Source organism: Colias eurytheme, chromosome 16, assembly GCF_061535395.1.
Source record: "Colias eurytheme isolate Ceu_HAF_F1 chromosome 16, ilColEury1 Martin Lab GWU primary, whole genome shotgun sequence".
Lineage (NCBI taxonomy): Eukaryota > Metazoa > Arthropoda > Insecta > Lepidoptera > Pieridae > Colias > Colias eurytheme.
Window position 1 is genome coordinate 5,999,592 of NC_142995.1, and position 25,045 is coordinate 6,024,636.

At 31.9% G+C, this 25,045-nt stretch overlaps 6 protein-coding genes across 7 annotated transcripts; 2 read left to right on the top strand and 4 right to left on the bottom strand.

Annotated features, from left to right (window-relative positions):
- Positions 1 to 4,524: 4,524 nt before the first annotated feature.
- On the bottom strand, positions 4,525 to 12,388 carry LOC149901824 (allergen Tha p 1-like). Its single transcript, XM_090110838.1, has 3 exons — positions 12,312 to 12,388; positions 11,810 to 11,996; positions 4,525 to 4,817 (listed from the first exon to the last, which is right to left on the bottom strand). Exons 2-3 carry the CDS (start codon positions 11,988 to 11,990, stop codon positions 4,633 to 4,635), a joined length of 366 nt encoding a protein of 121 aa, XP_089966964.1. The 5' UTR covers positions 11,991 to 11,996; positions 12,312 to 12,388; the 3' UTR covers positions 4,525 to 4,632.
- On the top strand, positions 6,852 to 11,452 carry LOC149901825 (uncharacterized). 2 transcript variants are annotated; one of them, XM_090110836.1, is made up of 3 exons: positions 6,852 to 7,081; positions 7,448 to 8,232; positions 10,016 to 11,452. In XM_090110836.1, exons 1-2 carry the CDS (start codon positions 6,913 to 6,915, stop codon positions 8,218 to 8,220), a joined length of 942 nt encoding a protein of 313 aa, XP_089966962.1. In that variant the 5' UTR covers positions 6,852 to 6,912; the 3' UTR covers positions 8,221 to 8,232; positions 10,016 to 11,452. The 2 variants fall into 2 exon arrangements, with proteins under 2 accessions (XP_089966962.1, XP_089966961.1); XM_090110835.1 differs by having other exon boundaries at positions 7,448 to 8,222.
- Positions 12,389 to 15,059: 2,671 nt separating the features above from the next.
- Positions 15,060 to 15,701, bottom strand: LOC149901826 (allergen Tha p 1-like). The gene is made up of 2 exons (XM_090110683.1): positions 15,508 to 15,701; positions 15,060 to 15,244 (listed from the first exon to the last, which is right to left on the bottom strand). The coding sequence occupies exons 1-2, from the start codon at positions 15,692 to 15,694 to the stop codon at positions 15,060 to 15,062; spliced, it is 372 nt and encodes a 123-aa protein (XP_089966809.1). The 5' UTR covers positions 15,695 to 15,701.
- Positions 15,702 to 16,184: 483 nt separating this feature from the next.
- Positions 16,185 to 18,764, top strand: LOC149901827 (uncharacterized). Its single transcript, XM_090111171.1, has one exon. The coding sequence runs from the start codon at positions 16,185 to 16,187 to the stop codon at positions 18,762 to 18,764; it is 2,580 nt and encodes an 859-aa protein (XP_089967297.1).
- A 1,688-nt stretch (positions 18,765 to 20,452) lies between these two features.
- On the bottom strand, positions 20,453 to 21,673 carry LOC149901828 (ejaculatory bulb-specific protein 3-like). Its single transcript, XM_090111308.1, has 3 exons — positions 21,598 to 21,673; positions 20,926 to 21,118; positions 20,453 to 20,651 (listed from the first exon to the last, which is right to left on the bottom strand). The coding sequence occupies exons 2-3, from the start codon at positions 21,110 to 21,112 to the stop codon at positions 20,467 to 20,469; spliced, it is 372 nt and encodes a 123-aa protein (XP_089967434.1). The 5' UTR covers positions 21,113 to 21,118; positions 21,598 to 21,673; the 3' UTR covers positions 20,453 to 20,466.
- Positions 21,674 to 22,264: 591 nt separating this feature from the next.
- Positions 22,265 to 23,398, bottom strand: LOC149901829 (allergen Tha p 1-like). Its single transcript, XM_090111307.1, has 3 exons — positions 23,381 to 23,398; positions 22,810 to 23,002; positions 22,265 to 22,526 (listed from the first exon to the last, which is right to left on the bottom strand). The coding sequence occupies exons 2-3, from the start codon at positions 22,994 to 22,996 to the stop codon at positions 22,342 to 22,344; spliced, it is 372 nt and encodes a 123-aa protein (XP_089967433.1). The 5' UTR covers positions 22,997 to 23,002; positions 23,381 to 23,398; the 3' UTR covers positions 22,265 to 22,341.
- Between the last annotated feature and the right edge of the window lie 1,647 nt (positions 23,399 to 25,045).

Sequence of the window (25,045 nt, forward strand, 5' to 3'; positions counted from 1 at the left end):
TATCACTTTGGATGTGCTAAAATAATTTATTAGCATGTCTATCGAGTATAATAGGTAAACACAATATATTGAATTTTTACGAGGAATACTTAACAATAGACGACCCTTTTAAAAACAGACCTATCTTTATATTTTTTAATTGTGTCTTGTTTATTGTGTCTTAAGAATCAATCTATATCGATTCTATGTATATAAAACACATAATTAATTAGTTAAGTTCGATAATATTTTTTATTTGTTTTGTAGCACAGTCAAGGGCGTCAAGTGTCAACTAGCTAATAATATCAATGGTAATTGGATAATGTTTGTTTGTTATTAATTATTATTATTTCGTCAATGATAATAAGTGAGCTAAGTAAGAAACAGGTCATTAAAATTATACCATTACCTGTATAGTTTCATGGAAAATATAGCCATTCCACACTATGTGAGACAGCTATTTTGAATAAAAGTTTTAATATATCATTTTCTCAAAATATATTGTTGTATATCTACTATCGATTTTATACATAAATAATATTTTTAAGTCGGTTTTTCATATAGGTATTTAATGATCTCATTTTCAAATTTTCTATCCCTTTTGATTATTTTTTTCTATGGATACGACCTTCTTTCAATTTAAATATACAAAATTATGGTAAGGACATCCAGTTCAAATCACGTATGACCTTCGAATGACGTCTATTTTAAACTTGAATTATATATTTTGTTAATTAATTTATTACGTGGAAAAAAACATATGTTTGATTTGAAAGCTTAAAAACAACGCACAATAAACAATTTTAACAAAACTTAAACGGACTTCGCCTTAATTTTATTTTTTGAAAGGCGGTTTAACTCTTTGTTTCCAAAGTCTTTACTTCGCATTTTTTGTGTAAAATTTTAATGTAGGTTATTTGAAAGCGTCTGAAGTATATTATACGTAATGAAATTTTTTATGTATACTCTTAGTCCAATTTCTTTTCTTTCATAGTCAACGAATAAAAAATAAATGGGACCATATGAAAAATGGATGCAATCGAATTGAGGAACTCCTTTTTACAACTTCGAGGACTATCTTTTACAATCAGTTAGTTTACTTAGTATCTCGACCCAGAATCCAAGGCCAATATAATTACTTAGGTGTCATGCATGTGTCTTATGTAGACGGAAAATCATTTTAAATATGTCAGCAGATGTCAAACTGTCAAATGAACGGATGCAAAATTACAAAAGCCATCTAAAACGGTAGGTACAATTAACAAGGCTTGATAATTGCTCCGAGCCTATAACCTTTTTTTTAGTTTTTAAGAAGCTTTACAATATTAAAAATAACAAAAAAAAAATATTTTGATCATAATTTATAACAAGTAATCCTTGAAACAAACGATTAACGAAACAAAAAATTACGCTGTAGCAACAACAATTACCTAATGCTCACATATTGACTTAGCATATTGATCAGTTACCTAGCTAAAAACGCGATCAGAAGAATCTATAATATTTGTGTTTGTTACAATGTAATACAATCTCAATACTTCTTTCAAAAAGGAACTAACAAATTAAAAACAGGTATTAAATCGCGTGTTTTTCGTGTTATCGAAAAAGAATTTCAGATTTTAAAATTTACGGATCTTTTATGTAAGTAGGTACTATTTTTAGGCCTGCTAAGAAATTATATTTTTAAGCACTGAGGTAATACGGTAGTAATTGTAATTGAATGTTTTTAAGTTTCGTTTTATTGTTAATAAATTTTTCTATGAATAAAAGTTATGAAAACTCTTCAAAATGTCTATATACCTCCGTTCTAGATAATAATTATAAAGCTTTTACATGGCTTTTACAAAACGGAATGACGCGTTAATCACAAGATAGACTACTTGTACTTATAACTCATTATATGCTCAAATCCAAGTTCAAAAAATTCTTAAAATTGTGAACATTTTATAATTACAAGCCAATCGTTTATTTCTTAAATAAATTTCTAGTTTTTTTTTTTAATTTAAATGAACCTTAAACAAAATTAGGCCGCGGACTACAGCTGCCTACTGGCTATCATTATAATATCCCCTTATAATATTATGGCAATTATATCATTTCATGACGAGCCATTATACATATTATATTATAATCATTTATACCTGGTCACGGTCTGTTCGCCATTTTATCTATTCAAGATTTATTTATTCTTTGAACACGAGGTTGTTTGTGTAGTAATTGTTTGAAGATGGGCACTATTAAAAAAATATTATGCATTTTATATTGGTCCTGTAGTTAATTGAAATTCATAAAATGAGCAGTAATATTTTTTTAAATAAAAATTTAGAAGAAATATAGTACAGTAGGCGCTTGCTAATCCGGCACCGGCAATTTTTCCTCTATGCCGGATTGTCGGAAATGCCGGATTATCGAATTAGTATAGGAAATAAGACTTCATATTTAAAATGGTACCTAAGTTGAATTTATTATAAAAAAAATACATAAATTAATTAAAATATTAATTAAATAAGTATTAAAATTACATATTAGGTTCATCATTTGTGACGTTTTCGTTCAGTAATCCGGCGTTCAGCTATTAAACGCCGGATTATAGAGCGGGCTGTCTGAGTCCCGAAGTGCCGGACTACTGAGCGTGCCGGATTGGCGAGCGCCGGATTATCGCGCGCCTACTGTATTATATTATCTGTGACATAAATAAAGCGAGCTATCAATTAAAACCCCTTCCAGACGACACAATTTAATCAGCCGATTTGATTGCCGATTGAATCGGGCCCAATTTGATCGTCTATCCACACGTACACAATTAAATCGCCAATTTTAGTTCTGCTCCGTTGCTGTTACTGACTGGACTTTTTTTTGCAACATGCCTCTTAGTAAAAAACAAAAATTGGGCCTGATATTGGCTGTAACTACAAATTTAGAAGAAAGAAAAATAAAAAGGATATGGAGCAAAGAATTGTTGCTTAAAAGAAATCGCCGAAGTCATATAAATATTGTTAGAGAACTGGACAGTGTCGATTTCACAAATTTTATGCGGATGGACCATGACACTTTTAATGAATTATTATCTCTAGTAAGCCCATACATTACTAAACAAGACACTGTTATGAGAGAAGCCGTTAGTCCTGAGGAGAGATTAATAGCTTAAATATCTAGCATCAGGAAGAGATTACAAGTAAAAATTGGCCAATTAGCGTCCACACCACCCAATTTGATCGGGCAATCCCAAGGCAATCGCAAATCGGCCGATCCCGACCACCCAATGACCTTGAATTTCATATTTCCGTCTAGACGACCCAATTTGATTGCCGATCTAGTCAAATTGGACGAAAAATTGTGTCGTCTGTAAGGGGTTTAAGAATAAACACGTTCGAATTTTAAAAGAACGCGCCAAATGCGGTATTTTTTTTAATAAATTTTTCTTTTGTCATGTTATTATTATTATTATATTTTTTTTAATAAATTTTTTTTTTTCAATGTCAGGCTAAGATGTCAGGTTTATTTTAATTTTTCATTGTGAGCAGACGTACTATTATAGTTTGCCGTAAACTTTCACTTGCCCTCACAAATGGCTGAAAAGAAATTGCTGAATGTTATCAAGATAAAACCTGCGGTAAAAAAACAAGGTGAAAAGGAGCAATGAGCATGCGAGCTAATTTGTGGATTTTGCAATCGCACTTTTACGGCGATTCACAAGGTAAATCTTACCACATCTTACTCTTCTCTGCTTTATCTAAGTAAAATACTTATGTAGATATAATTCGGCTCTCTCGTGTTCATGCCAAAAATGTTGAAAAATAAGTTTTATTGCGTTAAGATATTAGACGGATAAATGCATAATAAAAGCATAATTAATTGAATTTGACTTCACATTTTATAAAATATGCTTCATTTGTATTCTTCCAGCAAAGACGTTATTTATATTTGCTCAAAAAGTAATGAATATTTCTATCAAGTGGATTTACCCTACTGCGTGTAGAATAGTTAACTAGTTACTAAATTATTTACGTATATACGTATAATGTTATATTTACACTAGTTGTCTCAATTTTATTATTTCAAGAAGATCAATGGCCGGAAACCGAATTCAAGCTTTCTGGAATTAAATTAGTTTATCTAACAGCTGTTAAAATTATAGGTATTGTTTCCAATAACCTATCCAAGACATTACCACCATAGGCTGTGGCCCTGATTCTTCTATTAAACGAGTAAATATTGATTTTACAACCATATGAACCTTTAACACATAAATTAAATATTTATATTGTAAGCACACAGACCACAGTCATATTGTGTATGTAGGTACACAACCTATAGAGGTATAAACTGTATAAAACATTAGAATTTTTTGTTTATCTGGTAACCCAACATCTAGGCTCATTTTGTTTAAAACGCAGAAAAATAAACCTAAATAGCGGTAGAAAAAATGATATATAGGTAAGTAGGTAGAGAAGAATAAAAAAAAATTAAAATTAAAAAAATTACATCACTCGGACACATCCTACAAGTAGTATGGACAGGTATGAATGGCTAAAAAAATATAACTATGATATTATCGCACTTTATTAAAATTCACAGGTGAATCAAATAATTCTCAGAACAAAGAAAAACAGTTGTCATAATATTATTGTATCATCTATGTATAAATCGTATCTAAAACTTGGCAATAGCCTGTTCCAAAGGCTGAATGTATTTTCCCTCTGAGTCGTATTTCTGGAGGAAGTATGCGAATTCCTCTGGCAGTTTCACTTTGCCCTCTTCAAGGAATCTCTTGAAGATGTGCTTTTGGGCTTCAGTACATTTCGAACATGACGTTTCGAATGCGTCTCTGAGGTCCTCTGCAAATAGAGAAATACTGGTTAATATATTATAATTTCCTTTTGTTTATTCAATTTACGTAAGCTGCTTTGTTTAAGATTTTTTTTTTATAAGTGTATACCGCTTAACTATATAGCTGATAAGTGATAATATGTTTTTTTTTTCGGAATGTTTAAATTGATTGCATATTGTTAGCACTAAATTCATGATTCATGTTTTATTTAGACTTTGTATGTTTTTGTAAGGTATAGAATAGATCGAATAGATTTACTTATTAATTGTATAGATACCTATGCAACTTATAAAGGCAAAAACAAAGAGAAAATAAATCGAAATCGCACCATTTTAAATTCCATACCAACGAAGACAAGTACGCAGGTATATGCATACTATTTACGAGATTATAAATAAAATCTCCTACTAAAAATAATGCATGAATACAAATGTTGTAATATGTACTTTGCCATACTAAACCAATTTCTAAAAGTAAAAGGCGTCGTACATACGTCTGCGAATATAATATTATTAATAGAACGAGATCGAGATTATCGAGAGATTAAATTAATAATAATGGTATGTTAGCCATTAGGAATGAAAAACAATTAATAATATGCTAGATACGGTCTACAAGCAAAATTAATCTGTACAATCGTCACCACCACATTAACTTAGTTAAATATCTAATAACAATAAGTAATTAAATTAGTAGAATTAATAGGTACATAGTGTGAAAGTTTATTCCCGTAAATAATTATTTTGTCTCGCTAGGTAATCCACGATAGATTGTTTTATAAAATAGCATAAAAAAAGTAATCATATTATACAATATTCGTTATATAAGTAGACTAGCTTAACCTGCGTATCTCCGGTTCCCGTGGGATTTCCGGGATAGAACCATATGTGTTAATTTAAGTTACCCTCTATATGTGTGCTAAATTTCATTGAAATCGGTCCTGTAGTTTATACGTGAAACCCATACATACATACATAATTACAAACCTTTCCTCTTTATAATATTAGTATAGATACATCGGGTTAGCAACGCCTTAATGTTAATTATTTATAATTTTCAAGGTTATCTTGCTTTTGTTTGAACCTTCCCTGACCTATACGTGTGTAAAAAATGCAAGCTATATGATACTTGAGCCAATTATACTTAAAATATTTAAACAAATGCTGATATCTCAAAATATTTAGATAAGTAATAAGACAAAGTAATTATAATTTTTATGGCTATATTCCTATGTAAATAATGAAACATATTTTTACAAACTTTATTAGGTAACCAGTTAATGATCTAAGGTAACCAGTATCTATACATCTAATAACGTATTCATTAACTCTGTGAATTCTTATACAACTTGTATGATTTTCACTACCTGGCTTGGAAAAAATGTAGACAATGGTACATTTATATTATACTCTCTCCTTGTCTGAGACGGTTTTTACTATGGTAGTCTACGGTTTCATGCTAGTAGCCATCACAATGTATCCAAGCTAAAAAAAAAAACAAAAACACGACAATATCCGGAACGCAACTGTCAAACTTCATTACGTTTTTTTGTGCGCAAGCCATCACAGTAAAATTTTGTTTATTTTTATAAAAATGAAAATTTCATTTAAAAACAAGTGTATTAATTACTAATACTAAGTTTTAATATCATGTTCCACTGTAAATTGAATAAATCAAGTGCTACAAGCTTATAAATGCAAAGGAAATCTTACAATGACGAGTGCATTAAAGGTACATAAATGGATTGAATTCTTACTAACGTTCAAGGGGTAAGTGATACATAGCATAAAAGTTTTTTGGTAGTCAAACGAAGATATTAACGTCGTTTTACCAAAGAATATCATTAAATATCGCGTATGTACCGGTTTAGAGGTTATGTTTATGTTATGTTTATGCATTGCAACCTGTTTGTACATGTCAACATGACATGAGTGTTTTTCTGAACGAAAAAGCGGGTTTTTTGTTAGGTTCGTTATATTCGTACACTAGTCATTTCCGTTTCCTGAAAAAACTTTCTCATTGTACCTACGGATCACGCGTGTTTTATCTCTCTTGTGTTTGCGTTGCAAAAATCACTGTCTTAAAATAATTGTGAAGTGAAAATGGGGAAAAGAAAAAGATCAGATTCCTATTCCCAAGAAGATTTGTGGAAGAAATTAAAAAAACTGGAAAGAAAATTGAAGAAATGTGAAGGCAGAACTGATAGAGATAGAGAGTCAAGTCCAGGGACTCCTCCTCCTCCTCCTGTTGAATGCACTGAAGACTTGACAGGTAATATTGTTAACCCAAATCTTACCTACTTCAAACGACTGGATGACTGTGGTAGATTTAGTACCTATTAAACTAGTGTACAGGCCCAATACTAATTTTTGACTTAGCGCTACCACTAGCAGGTAGACAATGTCAGTTATATATTATATACATTTCAGCGCTATCACCTAGCGGATAGACAGTGTCAGATATATACATTTCAGCGCTATCACTTAGCGGATAGACATTTTATTCTTACTTTCTAGTGCTATCACTTGTGGATAGACAGTTACAACCACAGCCTGACAGAAATGTTTGTTCCCTAAATAAATAAAATCATATAGTAGTATGAGAAATGAATAACATTTTGTTTTATATTATTTACAGTCGAAGATATCCCAGAGGAGCTTCTGTTAGCCCTGGGCAAGGAAGGTGAGAAGGAAAACATTGTTGGTGGGGAGATACAGCAGCAGCTGACAGAACGATGGACAAACATCATTCATCAGGGACTTGGAAAAGAAGCCAGAGAAAATTTAACAAAGAAATACCCCTCACCAATAAATTTTATGGCAGCTGTACCGCCTGTCTTGAATGAAGAGATAGCAGCGGCTATGAATGAAGCCAGTAAGAAGCGAGACAAACGAATAGTTTTCCGTCAGGCGTTAATAGGTAAAATGATGGTCGCATTAGGTAAGGCACTTACCTGTGTCCTTAAGGGTAATATAAATACCAAAGAAATTGTAGAACAACTGAATGACTCCGCAAAACTAGCCGCAGAAGTTCTCCACCAAGACTCCGAATCGAGAAAATTTTTTGCTCTTGCGGGAACAAGTCCAGTTATAAAGGAAGCAGTCAAAAAGGTAAAAACAGACGAATACCTTTTTGGTAAAAACTGTGGGGAACTTATTAAAGCGGCCCAGAGCATTCAAAAAACAGGCTCCCAAATTAAAAGACCTATAAGACAGGAAAACTGGAAGAGCCCGCTGCAACACCATTCTCAACCCCGCAGCGGGCAAGCACATCATCAACCTCGCAGCGTGCCAGCCAAGCAAATTCAGACTCCCCAGCAAGCCCAGGGAAAGAGGCCTCAACAACAGCGGAAGAGACCTCAAGCCCAGTGCCCCAGTCGACAACCCCAAAACAAATATCGCAGATACTAGAGGTACATGCCGGTAAATTGAAATTTTTTTCTCATAACTGGTTAAAAATTACTAATGACCCGGTAATCTTACAATGGGTTCAGGGATACAATATCCCATTTAATTTTATCCCTCCAGAGCATACAGGACCCCATCAGTCTTGGTCTAACAAAGAAAAAGAAATTATTGAATGGGAAATTGAAAAATTAATAAATTTGGGTGCTGTATCTCAATGTGAATATATAGTGGGCCAGTTTATATCACCAATATTTGTAATTCCAAAACCAAATGGTACATTCAGGTTTATATTGAATTTAAAAGAATTAAATCAATACATTGATACATGTCATTTCAAATTAGAAGACATGAGAACAGCATGTAAATTAATTACTCAAGACTGGTATATGGCAAAATTAGATTTGAAAGATGCATACTTTAGTGTGGCTATTTCAAATGAATCAAAAAAGTTTTTGAGGTTTAAATTTGACAATAAGTTGTATGAATTTAACTGCTTACCTTTTGGTTTATGCACAGCCCCTTTTGTATTCACAAAACTTATGAAACCAATATGTACCTACCTTAGAAATAAAAATATTGTCCTGACATCTTACTTAGACGATATAATATATTTTAACTCATTAAAAGAACAATGTAGGAAGGATATAGAGATTTCGTGCACTTTGTTTCAAGATCTAGGTTTTATTATTAACCTTGAAAAGAGTATTTTCACACCTAAAAAGACTTGTACTTACCTGGGCCTAATTATAGATTCAAGATCAATGTCCTTATCAGTACCTCTAGAAAAACAATTATCTATAATAGAAAAAGTTAATTATTTCAAGAAAATTAAGTCTTGTAAAATAAGGGAATTTTCTCAACTGCTAGGAAAATTAACTTCAGTTTGTCCAGCTATACCTTATTCATGGGTATATACAAAACTTCTAGAAAGGGAGAGATATCTTGCTTTAATTAAAAAGGATAACAATTATGATGAAAAAATGGAATTATCAAAAATAGTTACTTCCGAATTAGAATGGTGGACAAAGAACATAGATAGGTCTAACCCGATTCAAAATTATAATTTTTCTCTAGAAATTCAGACAGTTGCCTCAACCACTGGCTGGGGAGCAGCTTGTGGTATAGAGCGAGCTTCAGGTTCATGGTCTTCCACTGAGAGGCAAAACCATATCAATTTCTTAGAAATTAAGGCAGCTTATCTAGGACTTCAATCTTTTACAAAAGACCTAAGTCATTGTGAAATCTTACTCAGAGTGGATAACACAACAGCAGTAGCATATATTAACAAAATGGGTGGTGTTCAATTTCCTCATTTAAATGAAATGGCTAGGATTTTTTGGCAATATTGCGAGAGAAAAAATATCTGGGTGTATGCGTCATACATAAATTCAAAAGATAATTTTGAAGCTGACTTTGAATCAAGGAAAATAAACATAGAATGGGAACTTTCAAATACTGCCTATGATGAAATTGTACAACAATTTGGCTGCCCAGAAATTGATTTATTTGCCTCTAGAATCAATAACAAATGTAAGAAGTTTATCTCATGGAAACAAGATCCTGAAGCGTTTGCTGTAGATGCATTTACTGTTAAATGGAGTAAATATTTTTTTTATGCATTTCCTCCTTTCTCATTAGTTTTAAAATGCATTAGAAAAATACAATGTGATAAAGCAGAAGGTATCTTGGTATTTCCTTTATGGAAATCCCAAGCCTGGTTTCCCACATTACAGACTCTTCTAGTTGGAAAAATGTTAATTTTCGAACCCAATCCAAATTTATTATCTTCTCCTTACAGAGAAACACACCCCCTTCATCAACAACTTACCCTGGCTGCAGGGCTGCTGTCAGCGAGGCGTTCGTGAGACGGGGCACTCCAAACTCAGCCTTAGGAATTATGTTAAATTCACTATCTAGCAATACTATCAAACAATATGATAGCTCTCTTAAATTATGGTGGAGTTTTTGTAATAGGTTTAAATTAGATCCTTTTCAAACTTCAGTCCCATTTATTTTAAATTTTTTAAGTGAACGTTTTAACTCAGGTGCCTCATATGGTACCCTTAATACCATTAGATCAGCTATTGTATTAATAATGGGACCGAAAGTTAGTGCAGATGATAGAATAAAAAGATTCTTAAAAGGTGTGTTTAAAATGAAACCACCTAAACCAAAATATAATATGACTTGGGACCCAGGCTTAGTATTAGAATATATAGGTAAAAATTATACGAATAATAATTTGGATTTACAAAGGGCTACTAAAAAACTTGTTATAATGTTAGCTCTTACTACGGGACATAGGGTTCAAACACTGTCCCTAATAAAAGTATCAAATATTAAATTTACACAAAGCGGAGTTCAAATTAAAATCCCAGACATTATAAAAACGTCAAATAAAAATTCATTTCAACCAATCTTACATTTGCAGTCGTTTACGGAAAAAGAAATCTGCCCTGTAGAAATTATAAAAATTTATTTAAAAGCCACAGAAAAATTAAGGCAAAACATAGATCACCTGATTTTAACATTTAAAAAACCATATAAGAAGGCTTCATCTCAAACAATAAGTCGTTGGATAAAATCCGTATTGTGTGAATCTGGGATAGATGTGTCTGTTTTTTCTGCCCATAGTACCAGACACGCGACTACGTCGGCAGCAAACAGGGCGGGTCTTAGCATAGACCTTATCCGTAAGACTGCTGGCTGGTCTAGAGGTTCTTCTGTATTTGCTAGGTTTTACAATAGGCCTATAATAGAAGATCCTTTATCCTTCTCTGATACTATTTGTAATCTGAGTACAAATATTTAAGAAAAACTTGTCTCTAGTTATAAGAATATTTGTAATATTTTGAAATAAATAAAAAATTCATTTGATTTATTATAAATGGTTTCATTCACAACTCATGAATCTTTAAACATCTACCATAGTAAAAACCGTCTCAGACAAGGAGAGAGTATAATTAAATGGTTAAACGAACTTACCTGTAAGTGAAGTTCTACCATAATTATACGAAGCTCCTTGTCTGAGACGGTACCTGTTCCCACCCTACCCACCTCTGACCAAGTCTGAGTTGTTCATGAAACTTCTTGCTTTAAAAGTAATGAAGTTTGACAGTTGCGTTCCGGATATTGTCGTGTTTTTGTTTTTTTTTTTAGCTTGGATACATTGTGATGGCTACTAGCATGAAACCGTAGACTACCATAGTAAAAACCGTCTCAGACAAGGAGCTTCGTATAATTATGGTAGAACTTCACTTACAGGTAAGTTCGTTTAACCATTTAATTATAAATTCATAAACATTCCTATTGATGGCAATAACTCTTTTTATTTCCAACAAAATGTTTTGTTATAGTTACTAATTTTCATGAAAAAAATAATATGCAATGATTTATACAAATAAATTGTTTAGTAAAAATACTCTAGCTAAATAATAACTGATTTAAATTCTCATAGAAAATATTATAGTAAAAATAATGGTTGACCTAAGAAACTTGGCCGTAATAGGTACCGAGTTCGTTTCACCTAATAGCCAACATTGATCTTAAAACTAGACCATACATTTTATGCCTAATACAAAAATGTACTTACTTTTAAAGTCAGCAGCAGCCACGTTACACTCTCCCTTATCGTTGAAACAGTTGATGAATGCTCTGAGATTGTTCACATCGTTCACCAGACCTTCAATGTCGATATCATCATTCTCAGTGCTGTAAGTCTCACTGGAGACCAGCATAGCCACCGAAGCAAAGAGTACGATGTACTTGAACATGTTTATCTAAAAGAAAGCAGTTATCAATAGCAACTCTAGAGATACACTGAGTGAAACAGGAGCAATCAATCTCTAATGTAGGTACCCCTTTATTGACACTAGATAATGTAGAAGTACAATGTCCAACACAAATAATAAACATAGTCGAATTAGGAACTTTTATAACGTTCTTCAAACAACCAATATTTTAATCTAGGTATATTTTGTTAGATTAGTTCCCAGACGCGTAAAAAGTTTATATGTAGTTACAACCCTAGGAAAACTTAAAGTTTAACAAAATACGTTAATCAAAATCTCTATAAAAATATAAAAGTTACTTACCACTCAGGTAAGTCTGATCAAAATCAAAAATGCAAAATAAATGTTTTCATGAGCTTGCAAACCTGTGTTTATATATATTTCCCAGGGTACAGACAAGGTTGATGTAAATCAAACAGACACGTATTTACTAAAAGTATAGGGCCCCAAATTATATTGAGGCCACATTCATGCAGTACTAAAAAATATATTAATCCCCCGCCCCGGAATCACAGACACAATAGAAAATCTATTGTGTCGCGGTCGGATCTGGCCGCTCGGTGGTTGAGATGTTAAAACAGTTGGGCCCTACTTAGCTTAAAACCATTACTGTAATCTAAAAATCTATATTCAATCGTGGTTTATTATTCCTATTGAAGATTCTCTTTCGATACTTTTAAAATCATTATTCGCATATATGGTGAACGTGATTGTAATTTTAACAAAATCACGCTTCATCTGCAGACACATCTATTTTTAACTTCTGGGAAATACTGACGGTTTGAAAATTTAGGTTTTGTCGTTTTTCTCGCACATATTATAAAAGTTAAAGCTTAAAGCTTTTAAACAAATTATAAAAGGGTAGTAGAATCTTTTTGCATAATTATTTATTTAATAAACATAAATTAATTATCCGTATAACAACGTATAACCTTAACCAACGTATAACATTGTATACGTAGTATATTATTATTATTAGTCTGTGGTATAACGTATAGAAAAATATAAATAAGTAAATTATCTAGGTACTTTACATGCATTTAAATTTTAAGCGCATTGTCCCACGATATGATAAAAAATTGCTTCTTTAACTTTATAACATGTCATTGAACTTGGGCAAGCAATAATATCTATGTTTAAAAAAATATTAATTGAATGAAATCACTAAAATTCAATCCCATTTATAAAATAAAGCTTTTCATTACAATATTATGTACGTGTGAGTACCCTACTCTCATATGCATTATTATCCGATATATAAAACACAAAGGGCCTTTCCCAAATCTACGGTAGTATACGTTACGTTCATACGCCGATATTATCTACTATATGTATATAAAAATAAGTCGGGTTTTCCTTCCTGACGCTATAACTCCAGAACGCACGAACCGATTTAGGTACACGGTTTTGCATTCGTTTGAAAGGTCTCGTGGTCTCGTTTGAAAGGCTCCGTGAGGTTTATAGCAAAGAAAAAGTGTCTCTGGTGGCGAAACGGAGTTCGCCGGGTTTGCTAGTCTATCATAAAATTGAAATACTTTAACTGACAGACTCTGTTTCAAAAATGTACTAATAATAAATGTACGGTATCATCAAATTTGTTGTTCTACATATTTGCTAATGGATTTAACCAGGTTCTAAGAGTTTTTATGTGATAACCACAGACATAGATAGACTACGCAAGTACCGCGATCTGTATGAAAACCAAGCGTGTCATATTTTTTGTACTGACCTTGACGCGTTATGACGTCACGAGCGCTTTTTAGTGATGGTAATTTCATTTTACGCTAAATCGATTAGGACGCCACTCGCGCGGCGATTCTAGTATCGTCCTATCCCATCGAAGTAAATCGAAAGAAATCAGATCAAACTAGATCTATGTCTAAGAGGTAATTAAATAAATGAATCGTAATCGATTACTAAATCGATTCAAGACAGAAAAATGATAATTACCATAGACAGAGGAATGATAAAATAAATTTATAAACCTTTTAATATTCTAACAAGTAAACTAATGTGTTTTAGCTTTTTCTTACATATGCCCATTGAGTTACCGTGTACTACGTACTAGAGAGGCCATCGAAAGAAAGTAATGAAACTGTCAATCAATCAATCTTTATGTCCCGTTGCATCAATCCATTTTTCTTTTATGTTCGGGTGACTTGGAAAACTGAAAAGAAAAAACAAACATAGTCTAAGCAATAAGGAGTTTTGACAAAAAAAATCTATGCCTTTTTTTCTGAAAAATTGCTCCTTCAAATTATCATTTTTCTGTTCGATTATAAAATCGATTAGAATCGAGAACTGTTGCATCAAATGAACATCACTAACCACAAAATTGGACAGAAAAATGAGAACAGAAAAATGAGAAGACGCTATTCATTGCTTGTTATCATACAACTCGATCTTTACCGTGCCAAGTAAAAGCCGCAATGTATTCCGAATCATTTCGTATGATTTGGTATCCGTGTTTGTCACGATCGTTTTCCACAGATATTCTTTATTTGATTTTAAAATAAATAGTGCATATTCTAATTAGAAAATTACTTACCGGTGGAAGGAAACATCTCTGCTAACTCGGCCACTCACAGCTGTGGAGTTTCTACAGTTTATAACGGCGTAATTCGGCATTTTACTTTATTCAGCTTCACGTCTTTCCTTGGCGAACTGCAAGCGCGGACTGAGTGTAGGCCAGCGTCAAGTAAGTTTCATAATCTTAGTTTGGACACGGGAAGTACATACACTCGCTTAGTCTATCTTGATACATGTCTGTGGTGATAACTCTTGGATAAAGTAACAAATAGCTATTTGATTTTTGTATCTGCGTAGTTAAAATTTACTAAGAGTGGAACAAAACGATAATAAGGAAGCATGTTTGGTCGTAAAAAAATGATTTCTAGAAAGCAATTTTAATGTGTATTTAGACTAGAGAATCTGCGAAGAATATGCTTAGTTACTTTTCCAAAAAGGTTAGTTATTAAAACAATTAAAACTACATTACTTTTCAACAGATTCGTTTATTAAAACAAAACAAAATAAAGCACTAATGCAAAACTAATATCCCTTAATTTGTGCCAATAATTTATCCATGTATATGCCCTTAGGATCGAACTTCTTGACAAATTCTTCATATTGAGCAGGCATCAATACGCGAAGACCGCTAAGGAACGTATTGGCCAAATGCTTTTGCTTTGGATTACATCTCTTGCAACTTGTTCGGATCGAATCTGGTATGATTACTGTAAAATACATGTTAAATTGTTTTATTTGCTTAATAAGATAATAAAGTAAAATAGGCGATCTTCAACCGCTAGTAAACATAAGTATAGACTATCAATAATGAATAAATGTCGAAACAGAAGGCTACAAAGCATTGTATAAAAAAATCAATTTAACTCTGTAATCATTGCTAAATGATATCCATCATGAATATTAGAATATAGTAGTAAGTAGGCTCTTAAAGTTGTATTGTTTCTTTTCACGAATTCAAGAAAATACTTACGCAAATAGCTAGCTGCAATCGCGTCACACGGCTTCTTTCCCAGGAAGCAATCGAGATACGCCTCAGCTCGTTTATGATCCTTCATCAAGCTTGCCACATCCAGATCGTCGTCTGCTGTTGTGTAGAATGAAGTGTCCACGGCAAATGAAACGCCCACCAAAACACATAGGACAAGCAGGGATTTCATTTTGATATGTCTGCAAAAATAGTAAATTAAGATATGATTTCCTGAATGAAATTATGAGGATACAAATAACCGCAGTTACTATGTTCCCGTATGTTATGATTAGTTAAATTCCGACCAATTCCTGGTTTCGGTTAGTATTATAGGCAATAATATATCATGTATTTTTTTAGATTGCTTGAAGGCTAAGGAATCTGTTTTATTTTACTCATTAACATATGAATAAAGGACAATAGATAAAGTAAAGGAACATTCATAAAATACTGTTGGGAGTATGTACTATTAAAAAATATATAAGTAACTCACCTGTTAACTATAACCGTGTATAGTGTCTAACAAACAAACACGTTCCTCCTTATATTGGATGACATACACTTAATTATAATTATATATTATGCAATGTTAATTAGGTAAATTATAAACGAATTAAAAGCAATTATTAATGTGACGATACTAATATTTAAGTCCATTATGGTTAACTAATTCATACCTTATGAAATTAGTCATTACATATTTGATTTTACTTTTTGATTTTTCTCCTCCAAGCCGACTGGTCATCGTGGGGGAAAAAGACCGCGACCCTCTAAAGATAAAAAATATCAGTAAAAATAAATATAACGATATATACATAGCAACTTTAAACTGCCGATCACTAGGGACCACCGAGAAATTGAAAGAATTAGAACTAGCATTGGATGAAATAAAATGGGACATTATTGGTATTAGTGAAGTAAGAAGATTTGGAGAAAAAATAGAAGACCATGGAAATTACATACTACACCACATTGGGGAGACGCCCGGATTATATGGAGTCGGATTTATAGTTAAAAAGAGTTTTGCCAAAAACATTAAAGAACTAAGGGGTATTTCAGAACGAATAGCAATTCTCAACATTCTATTACCCGTAGATGGTGAGGAAGAACAAGAATGGACTATAATCCAGGCGTATTCGCCTATTGAATCAAATAAGAAAGAAGATATAGTAAAAATAGAAAAATTTTACGAAGACCTACAATTAACTACTTCATATGCATCAAAAAACATGATAATTATGGGTGACTTTAATGGACAGATTGGTAAACAAAAATGTGGAGAAGAATATAACATAGGATGTCATGCATTTGGCAATAGAAGTAAAAACGGCTCACGACTAGTTTCATTTGCCATTGAAAATAAGCTAAGCATCCTAAACAGTTTTTACAAAAAGAAACCATCAAAGAAATGGACATGGATCTCTCCCAATGGCCGATATAAAAACGAGATCGACTATATTATTATGTCTAACAATATAAAAGTTTTTGAAGATTTGTCTATTTTAAACAACTTCAATTTTAACTCAGACCATAGAATTGTTAGAGCAAAACTATCAGGAAAACGTGCTAAAAGAGCACGAAAATATCACTACAGCGTGAAAGGCATTGAATGCACCGGTAGCAAAGATTTACTTCTGAAAAACCTTGAAATATCCCTGCAAAATGGTGGTAAAGAAAGAATGTCGACTCAAGAAAAATACATCAGATTGATCAAACAACTAAAAACAGAAACTATGAAAGTAAACATAACTAGTAAGAAAGTGATATCATTTAAAACTAAGGAATTATTACAAGAACGGAAAGAACTGATACAACAAGGAAGAACTTACAAAAACAATGGCCATAAGATAGCAGAATTAAGTAAAAAGATTAGTGAACAACTTAGAAAAGAACGGAAAATGAAAAGGTCAACAACATTGAGAACATACATAGAAAAAACAGGAGGAATAAAGAAGGCGCTGCAAGAAATGAATCACAAAAAGGACTGGATTCCAAATATGAAAAATAAAAACAATGCAAAGACCACTAAAAGACTAGAAATACTAGGTATCGCTACGGAATATTATCAAAATTTATACAAAAGCAATATAAAGGAACAAGGAATAAAGGTATATAACTCAGAAAACCAAGAGGAGATTAAACCAATTCTGAAGGAAGAAACAATAAAATCTATCGAAACACAAAAAGTAGATAAGGCACCTGGATCAGACTTAATCACAAATGAAATACTAAAAACTACATTACCAGTGTTAGCACCAATACTTACAGATTTATTCAATGAAATCCTCGAAACGGAAATCATTCCGGAGGACTGGACCAAATCGACAATCATACTGTTACATAAGAAGGGAGACAAAGGTGATATAAAAAACTACAGACCGATCAGCTTAATGTCAAATATTTATAAAATATTTTCTAAAATAATATTAAACAGAATTACCAATACACTAGATGAAAACCAACCTAAGGAACAAGCTGGTTTCCGAAGTAAATTCTCAACCTTAGATCACATACATGCTCTACGACAAGATTTACAGAAATATAGAGAATATAACAAAACATATTACATTGGATTCGTTGATTTTAACAAAGCGTTCGATACCTTGGAACATGAATTTATATGGGACGCTCTAAAGAAACAAGGGATACAAGCAAAATACATAAGAATAATTAAAAACGTATACACAGCGAGCACAGCACAAATTAAACTTGAATCTACTGGCAACGAATTTCCTATTCAAAGAGGTGTACGCCAAGGAGATCCTATATCACCGAAGTTATTTTCAGCAGTGCTGGAGATGATTTTCAGAAATCTTGACTGGACCGAAAATGGCCTCAATATAAATGGAGAAAATCTCAACCACCTGCGCTTCGCGGACGATCTAGTTTTATTATCAGAAGATGCACGAACTCTGGGTGTAATGATGCAGCAACTATCGGATGAAAGTGCTAAGGCAGGACTGACAATGAACTTAACTAAGACAAAAATTATGACGAATTCTCAACGAACAGTAACAAACGAACTAATAACAGTAAACAATGAACAAATAGAATTTGTAAATGAATATATATATTTGGGCCAACTTATATCGACAGTGGATTGCATGAATAAAGAAATAGAACGAAGAATTAATAATACTTGGAAACGGTTTTGGTCTCTACGGGAAATAATGAAGAATAAAGATATACCTATGAAAGGAAAAAAGAAAGTGTACGAAATATGCATTATGCCATGCTTACTATACGGGTGCCAGACATGAGCGTTAACAGATTTACAGGAAAATAAATTAAAAGTCTGCCAAAATTCAATGGAAAGGAGTATTCTGGGTATAAAACTAAAAGATAGAGTGAAATTAGAAGAAATTAAAAATAAAACTAAATTTAAACATGCACTCACAACTTACAGACAGCTAAAATGGCGTTGGACAGGACATATGTTTAGAGAAAGTAGAGAGAAATGGACTAAGTTAGTAACGGAATGGTATCCAAGAGATAACAAAAGGAATAGAGGTAGACAAAGCAAAAGATGGGAAGATGAATTTAAGAAAATAGCCGGTCCTGTATGGACCCGCTTAGCAAAAGATAGAAATATATGGAAATCTTTAGAGGAGGCCTTTGTCGACAGACAAGCTGTTCCTTATAAACCTGTTGCCGATATTATAAATAAAAATTAGAATAAGTAGAATTAACTTAGTTTTTAAGAAATTGGCATGTAATAATCTTAAGAAAAGTAACAGCAATAAAGGCTATTTTATTTTTTTTATTTTTATTTAATTCATACCTTATGAAATTAGTCATTACATATTTGATTTTACTTTAGAAAATGTCTCACTCTTTTCAAGTCAACGGTCTACTTCGTTGACTTAAACAGAGGTATATCACATCCCGATAGAATAATGGGAAATATAAATAAATACAGTTCGAGTTATAGAGTTATAGAAAACCTATTTAAAAATCAACGATCTTATTCTGAATGGTCACAAAGCCTTCTTCATACGTGTCACTTAAATTTACAGGCACTTAGGGTAAGGTTGCTCAAGTCGTACCACGGCGTTAGTCGTACCCCACCAATATCTCGTCTGATACCATTGAATTGGGCCATCTAGTGTTGTTAACGTGAACTATTTAGTCGCGCGAGCAAGCGTAAACAAGTGGTCAGGCGGTCGGCTTCGTGCAGCGAAAATAATTCAAAAAATTAGTTTTTTATCACTTTTCATGTAAAATTAACGACTCATTCATAAGCTTTTTACGGCAGGAATGTTATCTTTATATTTTGTCTTTGTTAACAACGATTTTTAATGCTTATCTGTCAATCGTTTGGGCATACTCAAACAGGAGAAAATTTTTAGGTTGTGTTAGTAATTTTATTTTTCAACCTCAAAGATAAGTATGCTTAAGTCGTACCTGTTAAAAATTCTTTACTCGTACTTCTATTTAGGTCTAAGATTTTGTTATTCACTAAAATAATTACCAAATAATATGCTTAAGTTAATCTCAGACTGAATTATTTGTAATTTTAACTTACTTAAAATTGATCTCTTATTATTAAGAATTTTTCTATATAGTTTATTATATCTTCACTAAAGTGTATTTTCTAAGTACGACTTAGGCTGTATGTGGTACGAATTAGGCAACTAGGCGCCTTAATCGTACCGAAGGTATGTTTTTGAAAAACGTTAAAATATATATTTTAATATTAACATTGTAAGTTTCTGTGATTTTTTAATAATAGACAACTAAATAAAGATTCAGTAAATGTGGATTATTTTGTATTATTTCAATTGTCGTGAATATTATAGCATAATTTCCTTAGGGGGTACGACTTGAGCAACCTTACCCTACATAGGTTTATCCGAATAAGGTTGAATAAAAAGGCTAATATTTTATGAATTATTTTTTATTAGATAAAACATAGTAGCTGGTTGAATTTGAAACAGTTTATAATCAATCACATCACATCCGTCAATGGCCTTTAACATTTTCCAAAAGGGTGCCCAAGTATTTTCCTTCAGGATCAAATTTCTTGGCGAAGCTATCATATTCTTTGGGCATCTTGGTACGCAATGCATTCAGGAAGATGTTTGCCGAATGTTTTTGAGTCGAATCACATTTTGCGCATGCTGTTTTAATAACTTCCGGAACTAAAGCTGAAATAAAATAAAAAACCATAGTGTTTATACAATAATGATTATATTCATAAATTCATTCGATCGCTTTTTTGTACTTTCCGTTGTACCTACTGCTGAAGAAAATCTATTTGCATAATTAAGTAATAGAAAAAACAAAAAATCACATAATAACATCCCAACGTCTCCGTAGAACAAAAGTCGTTATCTACTTATGTTTTACGAGTAACCCATAGGTAGAGGGTTGTATAAATAGGTACTATTTATACAGTGATATCATAATATATCTACTTACCTAAAAAGTCAGCCTGCAGCTTCGAACAAGGTTGTACATCTAACAAACAGTCCATGACTTCCTGCATTTTCTTCGGATCATCGACCACGGCCTCCATGTTGATCTGGTCGGTGACTGTTTTGTACTTATCTTCTTCGGCCGTAGCTGTAGCGGCGATAAGAGCACACACAAGTACAAAGGTCTTCATTTTTACCTAAAAGCCAAATGTTTGGACATTCTTTATTATCAACTTCATTTTGAGGCTAATGATTAAACATCATCTTATTAGGTATGTTTAATCTAAGTAAGTGTAGGAAATGGCCTGAACCCTCATAGCAGGCCCGTGTCCCTGCAGTGGAAACGTAAATGGGCTGATGATTTCGATAATAGGAAAAACAAACTTTAGTACAGAAAACATATGCAGTCCTTACACCACCACTACGTCAAATATAACAACTATAAATTCAAACAACTTATCTTAATTGTTCGACTATTAGATTTTTGTTGCAATAATTTAATATGGTTTATGTTTTGACATTAAAATTAGATATTAAAGAAAATATTACATTAGAAATATCGCTTATACTATGAGTATGCTATATTTTGCGGCATATTAGAAAAAAAAATTGAAATTTATTATTAAGTACTCCCCAAGTGATCAAGCTGTTAATTATGTGCTCAAAGGCTACTTACTTAGTTCTTGGACAACACCAGTATAAGCACTAGATATCGAGACATAACCACGATCCTTTTTATATTCAGACACACACACATACTCAGGAATATTCTAAATGATTCCTATACAAACACCTATTAATCCAATCGATCCCATCAAGTTATAATTAATAAAAAGTCTTATAAAAACTGTGAATCAAAAAATTCAACATCATCATTCAACTTCATTTTCAAGTAATGCTTACTAGCAAAATATGACTTTTTATCAAAGCAGGATCTAACAAAATATCTAATAATCAATTGAATTTTAATAATATTTCAGTTGCAGAGTGCATACAATAAAAATTGCTAGATGAAGTAGAGAATAATAAGCCTTTAAAGGTTAAGGTGAAACAAATATGTGTAACAAGTGAAGGTATTATATTAAAATATAATTCAAATTCCTTTTCCTTCCTTCCTTGTGTGGATTTTTTGACGATGTATCGTGCAGCTATTGATCAGCTTGCTGATTAGCTCAACCCCAACCCTTTTTTGATATGATCATCTAGACATGTCAAGGAAAAAGTGTAGCGATTTCCAAACCACAAGATTTATTTCCGCTAATTTAACTAATTTTCTCGGAACTAATTTTAAGATCGGATTACACATGATTATATTTAGAATTTTATTTAATCAAACACCAGTATATTGTTTAATATTTTTATTAGATAAATATTTATCTCTAGAGTCTATAGTTGCTGTAAATCAATCATTCCAAGTCTTTTAATATCCTTTAACAATTTCCAAAAAGGTGTCCATGTATTTTCCTTCAGGATCAAACTTCTTGACGAAGTTATCATATTCCGTGGGCATTTTCTTGCGTAAGCCAGTCAAGAAGGTGTTGGCCAAATGTTTTTGAGCTGGGTTACATTTTACGCACGCCGTTTCTATAGAATCGGGAATTATCGCTGGAAGAAAGACGATATCATTTTAATGAGGTATTATTTTTACAGATATTATTTCTAAATATGGAAACACATAAGTACACATATTTTTTGAACATCTTAGAATACAACACTATTTATCACTCGATTAATAACTTTAGGTAAGCCTTAGTACTTTTAGGCGAATTCACAATAAGAATACAAAATAGTATTTCATGAGTTAAACTTTCCTTCAATTTACTGGTAACATTTTAATCTAGAAATATTTAATTTCAGAGAATAATACATTGTATTCAAAATGACGTACCCAAATAGCTAGCCGGCACCTCATCACAAGGTTGTCTTTCCAAGAAGCAGTCGACGAATTCCTGTAGTTTCTTCGGATCTTCAACCACGGCGTTCATGTCCAAATAGTCATTTGCTGTTCTATAGTATTCAATTTGCTGGGCCATTGAAGCGCCAAAAAGAGCACACAGAAGTATAACGGTCTTCATTTTTAACTAAAAAATGAAAACAATAAAATAAAAACTGAGAAATAAATTAGCCAATAAAGTACATTCGGATTTTTATAAAATAATAATATGTCCGGGCTAAACTTAAAAAGAACTGCATGGGTTTACTTCAAAATTATTACTTTTATCCATTTTTTATACAAATTTAATACAGAGATAGCTTGAAACCTGAGGAAGGACATAGGATAGGTTTTATCCCAGAAATTTCACGGGTACGAGAACACGCGGGCTTTTCTAGTTTGACTACGCGTGCGAAGCGGCTGACGGAAAGCTAGATATACATATACGTAAACTAGTCAAGAATTTCAATTCGTTCAATTTTAATTCAATCGAAACGGTTAATTTTATCAATGGTAAATTACTTACGTCTATGTCAAAACAAGTATAAACACTGGATATCGGGACATATTCGCGATCCTTTTTATATTACACATCGAGAAAATTAAAAGTAATTCCTATGCAAACGTTTAGCACCGATTACTAGCTATAAATTGGATGAATCCTATCACATAATGATTGTTAAATAGCCTCATAAAACTCTGATTAAAAAATAAACATCAACAAAATGGTCAAGCCGTACCTGCTCAATGATTTAAAAATGATAGAAATGACCTACGGAACACAAAATATGTAATTAATAATTTTTACAATCACAAATTCTTCACACTTACATAGATATCACGTAAAGTATATATTTCGTAACTTGATCCAAACTGGAGACCCAACAAACAAAAAAGCATGAAAATGGACGTTAGATGATTAATTGCTCTAAGGATGATATCTTGATATATATTGTAATATTAAAATAATGCAATACTCTTTATATAAAAAGCTAATATTTAAGTTCACCAAAAAACTTTTGTTTAAAACCTGTATAATTTATTTTATTACAGGACACATACGACGTTATATTATGTAATAAACTGTAAAGATAAGTGCAATTATTCGTATGGTAACTAGTTAGTATCTCTATAGGAAATAGGTGTATACTATATTATATACCTATTAGGTACAGTTATATTAGTGGAAAATTCTATCGCAATTTTAGATTTTTAGATTAAAAACGAAAATATTGATTCCACACATCTTATAAGTTGTATCAGATGTCTGTTTCAATCTTAATTTATAATCAACAGAGTTCTAATTATTATGTTATTATACTAGACCATAATAATACACAATTAAAATTATTAATGAAACTAAATCTTAGGGACATAGCTTAGTAACAATTAAAATTTACCGCAACAGCATTTTATAGAAAAAACGAAACGTGATGTCTCTATAATGTCCGAAAACAAAAAAAAATATAGATTTTAAATTGAATCAATAAAATTGTTATACAGGATTCAATTACGCGAAGAAATTTTATTGTTCTTGTTGTATCTTCCCTGGTATAAGAGAATTTGATGATTCAATAATTAATTTTTATCCGACAGTGCTGCTTGTATAGAATTATTTTTTAAATTCTTATTAGAGCGATAATTTGTTACAGAATTTTATTCATGAAATAATATATTATATTTAATACGTAGGTTACGTTACAATCTTTTTGAGTTATGAAAACAAATTAACAAGATAAATATGTTTGCAAAATACTTACCTGAAATATAACGTAAGTAACTTTATTAATAACCTATGTTAAATATTTCACAAAAAACGGATATATTGAACCTATTGAGAAAACTGAATGACAATACTGAAAAATAATTTTGACTCAAAATATTATATGGGCAATTATTTAATTAGAAGGATATACATATAATGGTGCATAACCTACCACAATGTAAAGTCTATATGCTTAACTGTGTAAAGCAGCAAAAATTGCAGATGTATGCTAATTTTAACTCGTATATATAGGAATAGGATCCGGGTTCGTATTTCTGTCCGTTTTATAGAGATAATAGCTTTATATAGTTTTGTTACTTCCATTAAATAATTATGTATTCATATTATGTAATGCTAAAATCGGTAGAGCCCTTCTCAATTGATGTTCGTACCCTCCGTATACTACTGCTACATTACGGTTCCATT

Coding starts and splice junctions, on each gene's coding strand:
- LOC149901825 (XM_090110836.1), top strand. CDS start 6,913: ATGGGGAAAAGAAAAAGATCAGATTCCTATTCCCAAGAAGATTTGTGG. Junction 7,082..7,447: donor ATGCACTGAAGACTTGACAG/GTAATATTGTTA, acceptor TATTATTTACAG/TCGAAGATATCCCAGAGGAG.
- LOC149901824 (XM_090110838.1), bottom strand. CDS start 11,990: ATGTTCAAGTACATCGTACTCTTTGCTTCGGTGGCTATGCTGGTCTCC. Junction 4,818..11,809: donor GGCTGCTGCTGACTTTAAAA/GTAAGTACATTT, acceptor CTCTATTTGCAG/AGGACCTCAGAGACGCATTC.
- LOC149901826 (XM_090110683.1), bottom strand. CDS start 15,694: ATGAAATCCCTGCTTGTCCTATGTGTTTTGGTGGGCGTTTCATTTGCC. Junction 15,245..15,507: donor GATTGCAGCTAGCTATTTGC/GTAAGTATTTTC, acceptor TGTATTTTACAG/TAATCATACCAGATTCGATC.
- LOC149901827 (XM_090111171.1), top strand. CDS start 16,185: ATGAAATTAGTCATTACATATTTGATTTTACTTTTTGATTTTTCTCCT.
- LOC149901828 (XM_090111308.1), bottom strand. CDS start 21,112: ATGAAGACCTTTGTACTTGTGTGTGCTCTTATCGCCGCTACAGCTACG. Junction 20,652..20,925: donor GCTGCAGGCTGACTTTTTAG/GTAAGTAGATAT, acceptor ATTTTATTTCAG/CTTTAGTTCCGGAAGTTATT.
- LOC149901829 (XM_090111307.1), bottom strand. CDS start 22,996: ATGAAGACCGTTATACTTCTGTGTGCTCTTTTTGGCGCTTCAATGGCC. Junction 22,527..22,809: donor GGTGCCGGCTAGCTATTTGG/GTACGTCATTTT, acceptor TCTTTCTTCCAG/CGATAATTCCCGATTCTATA.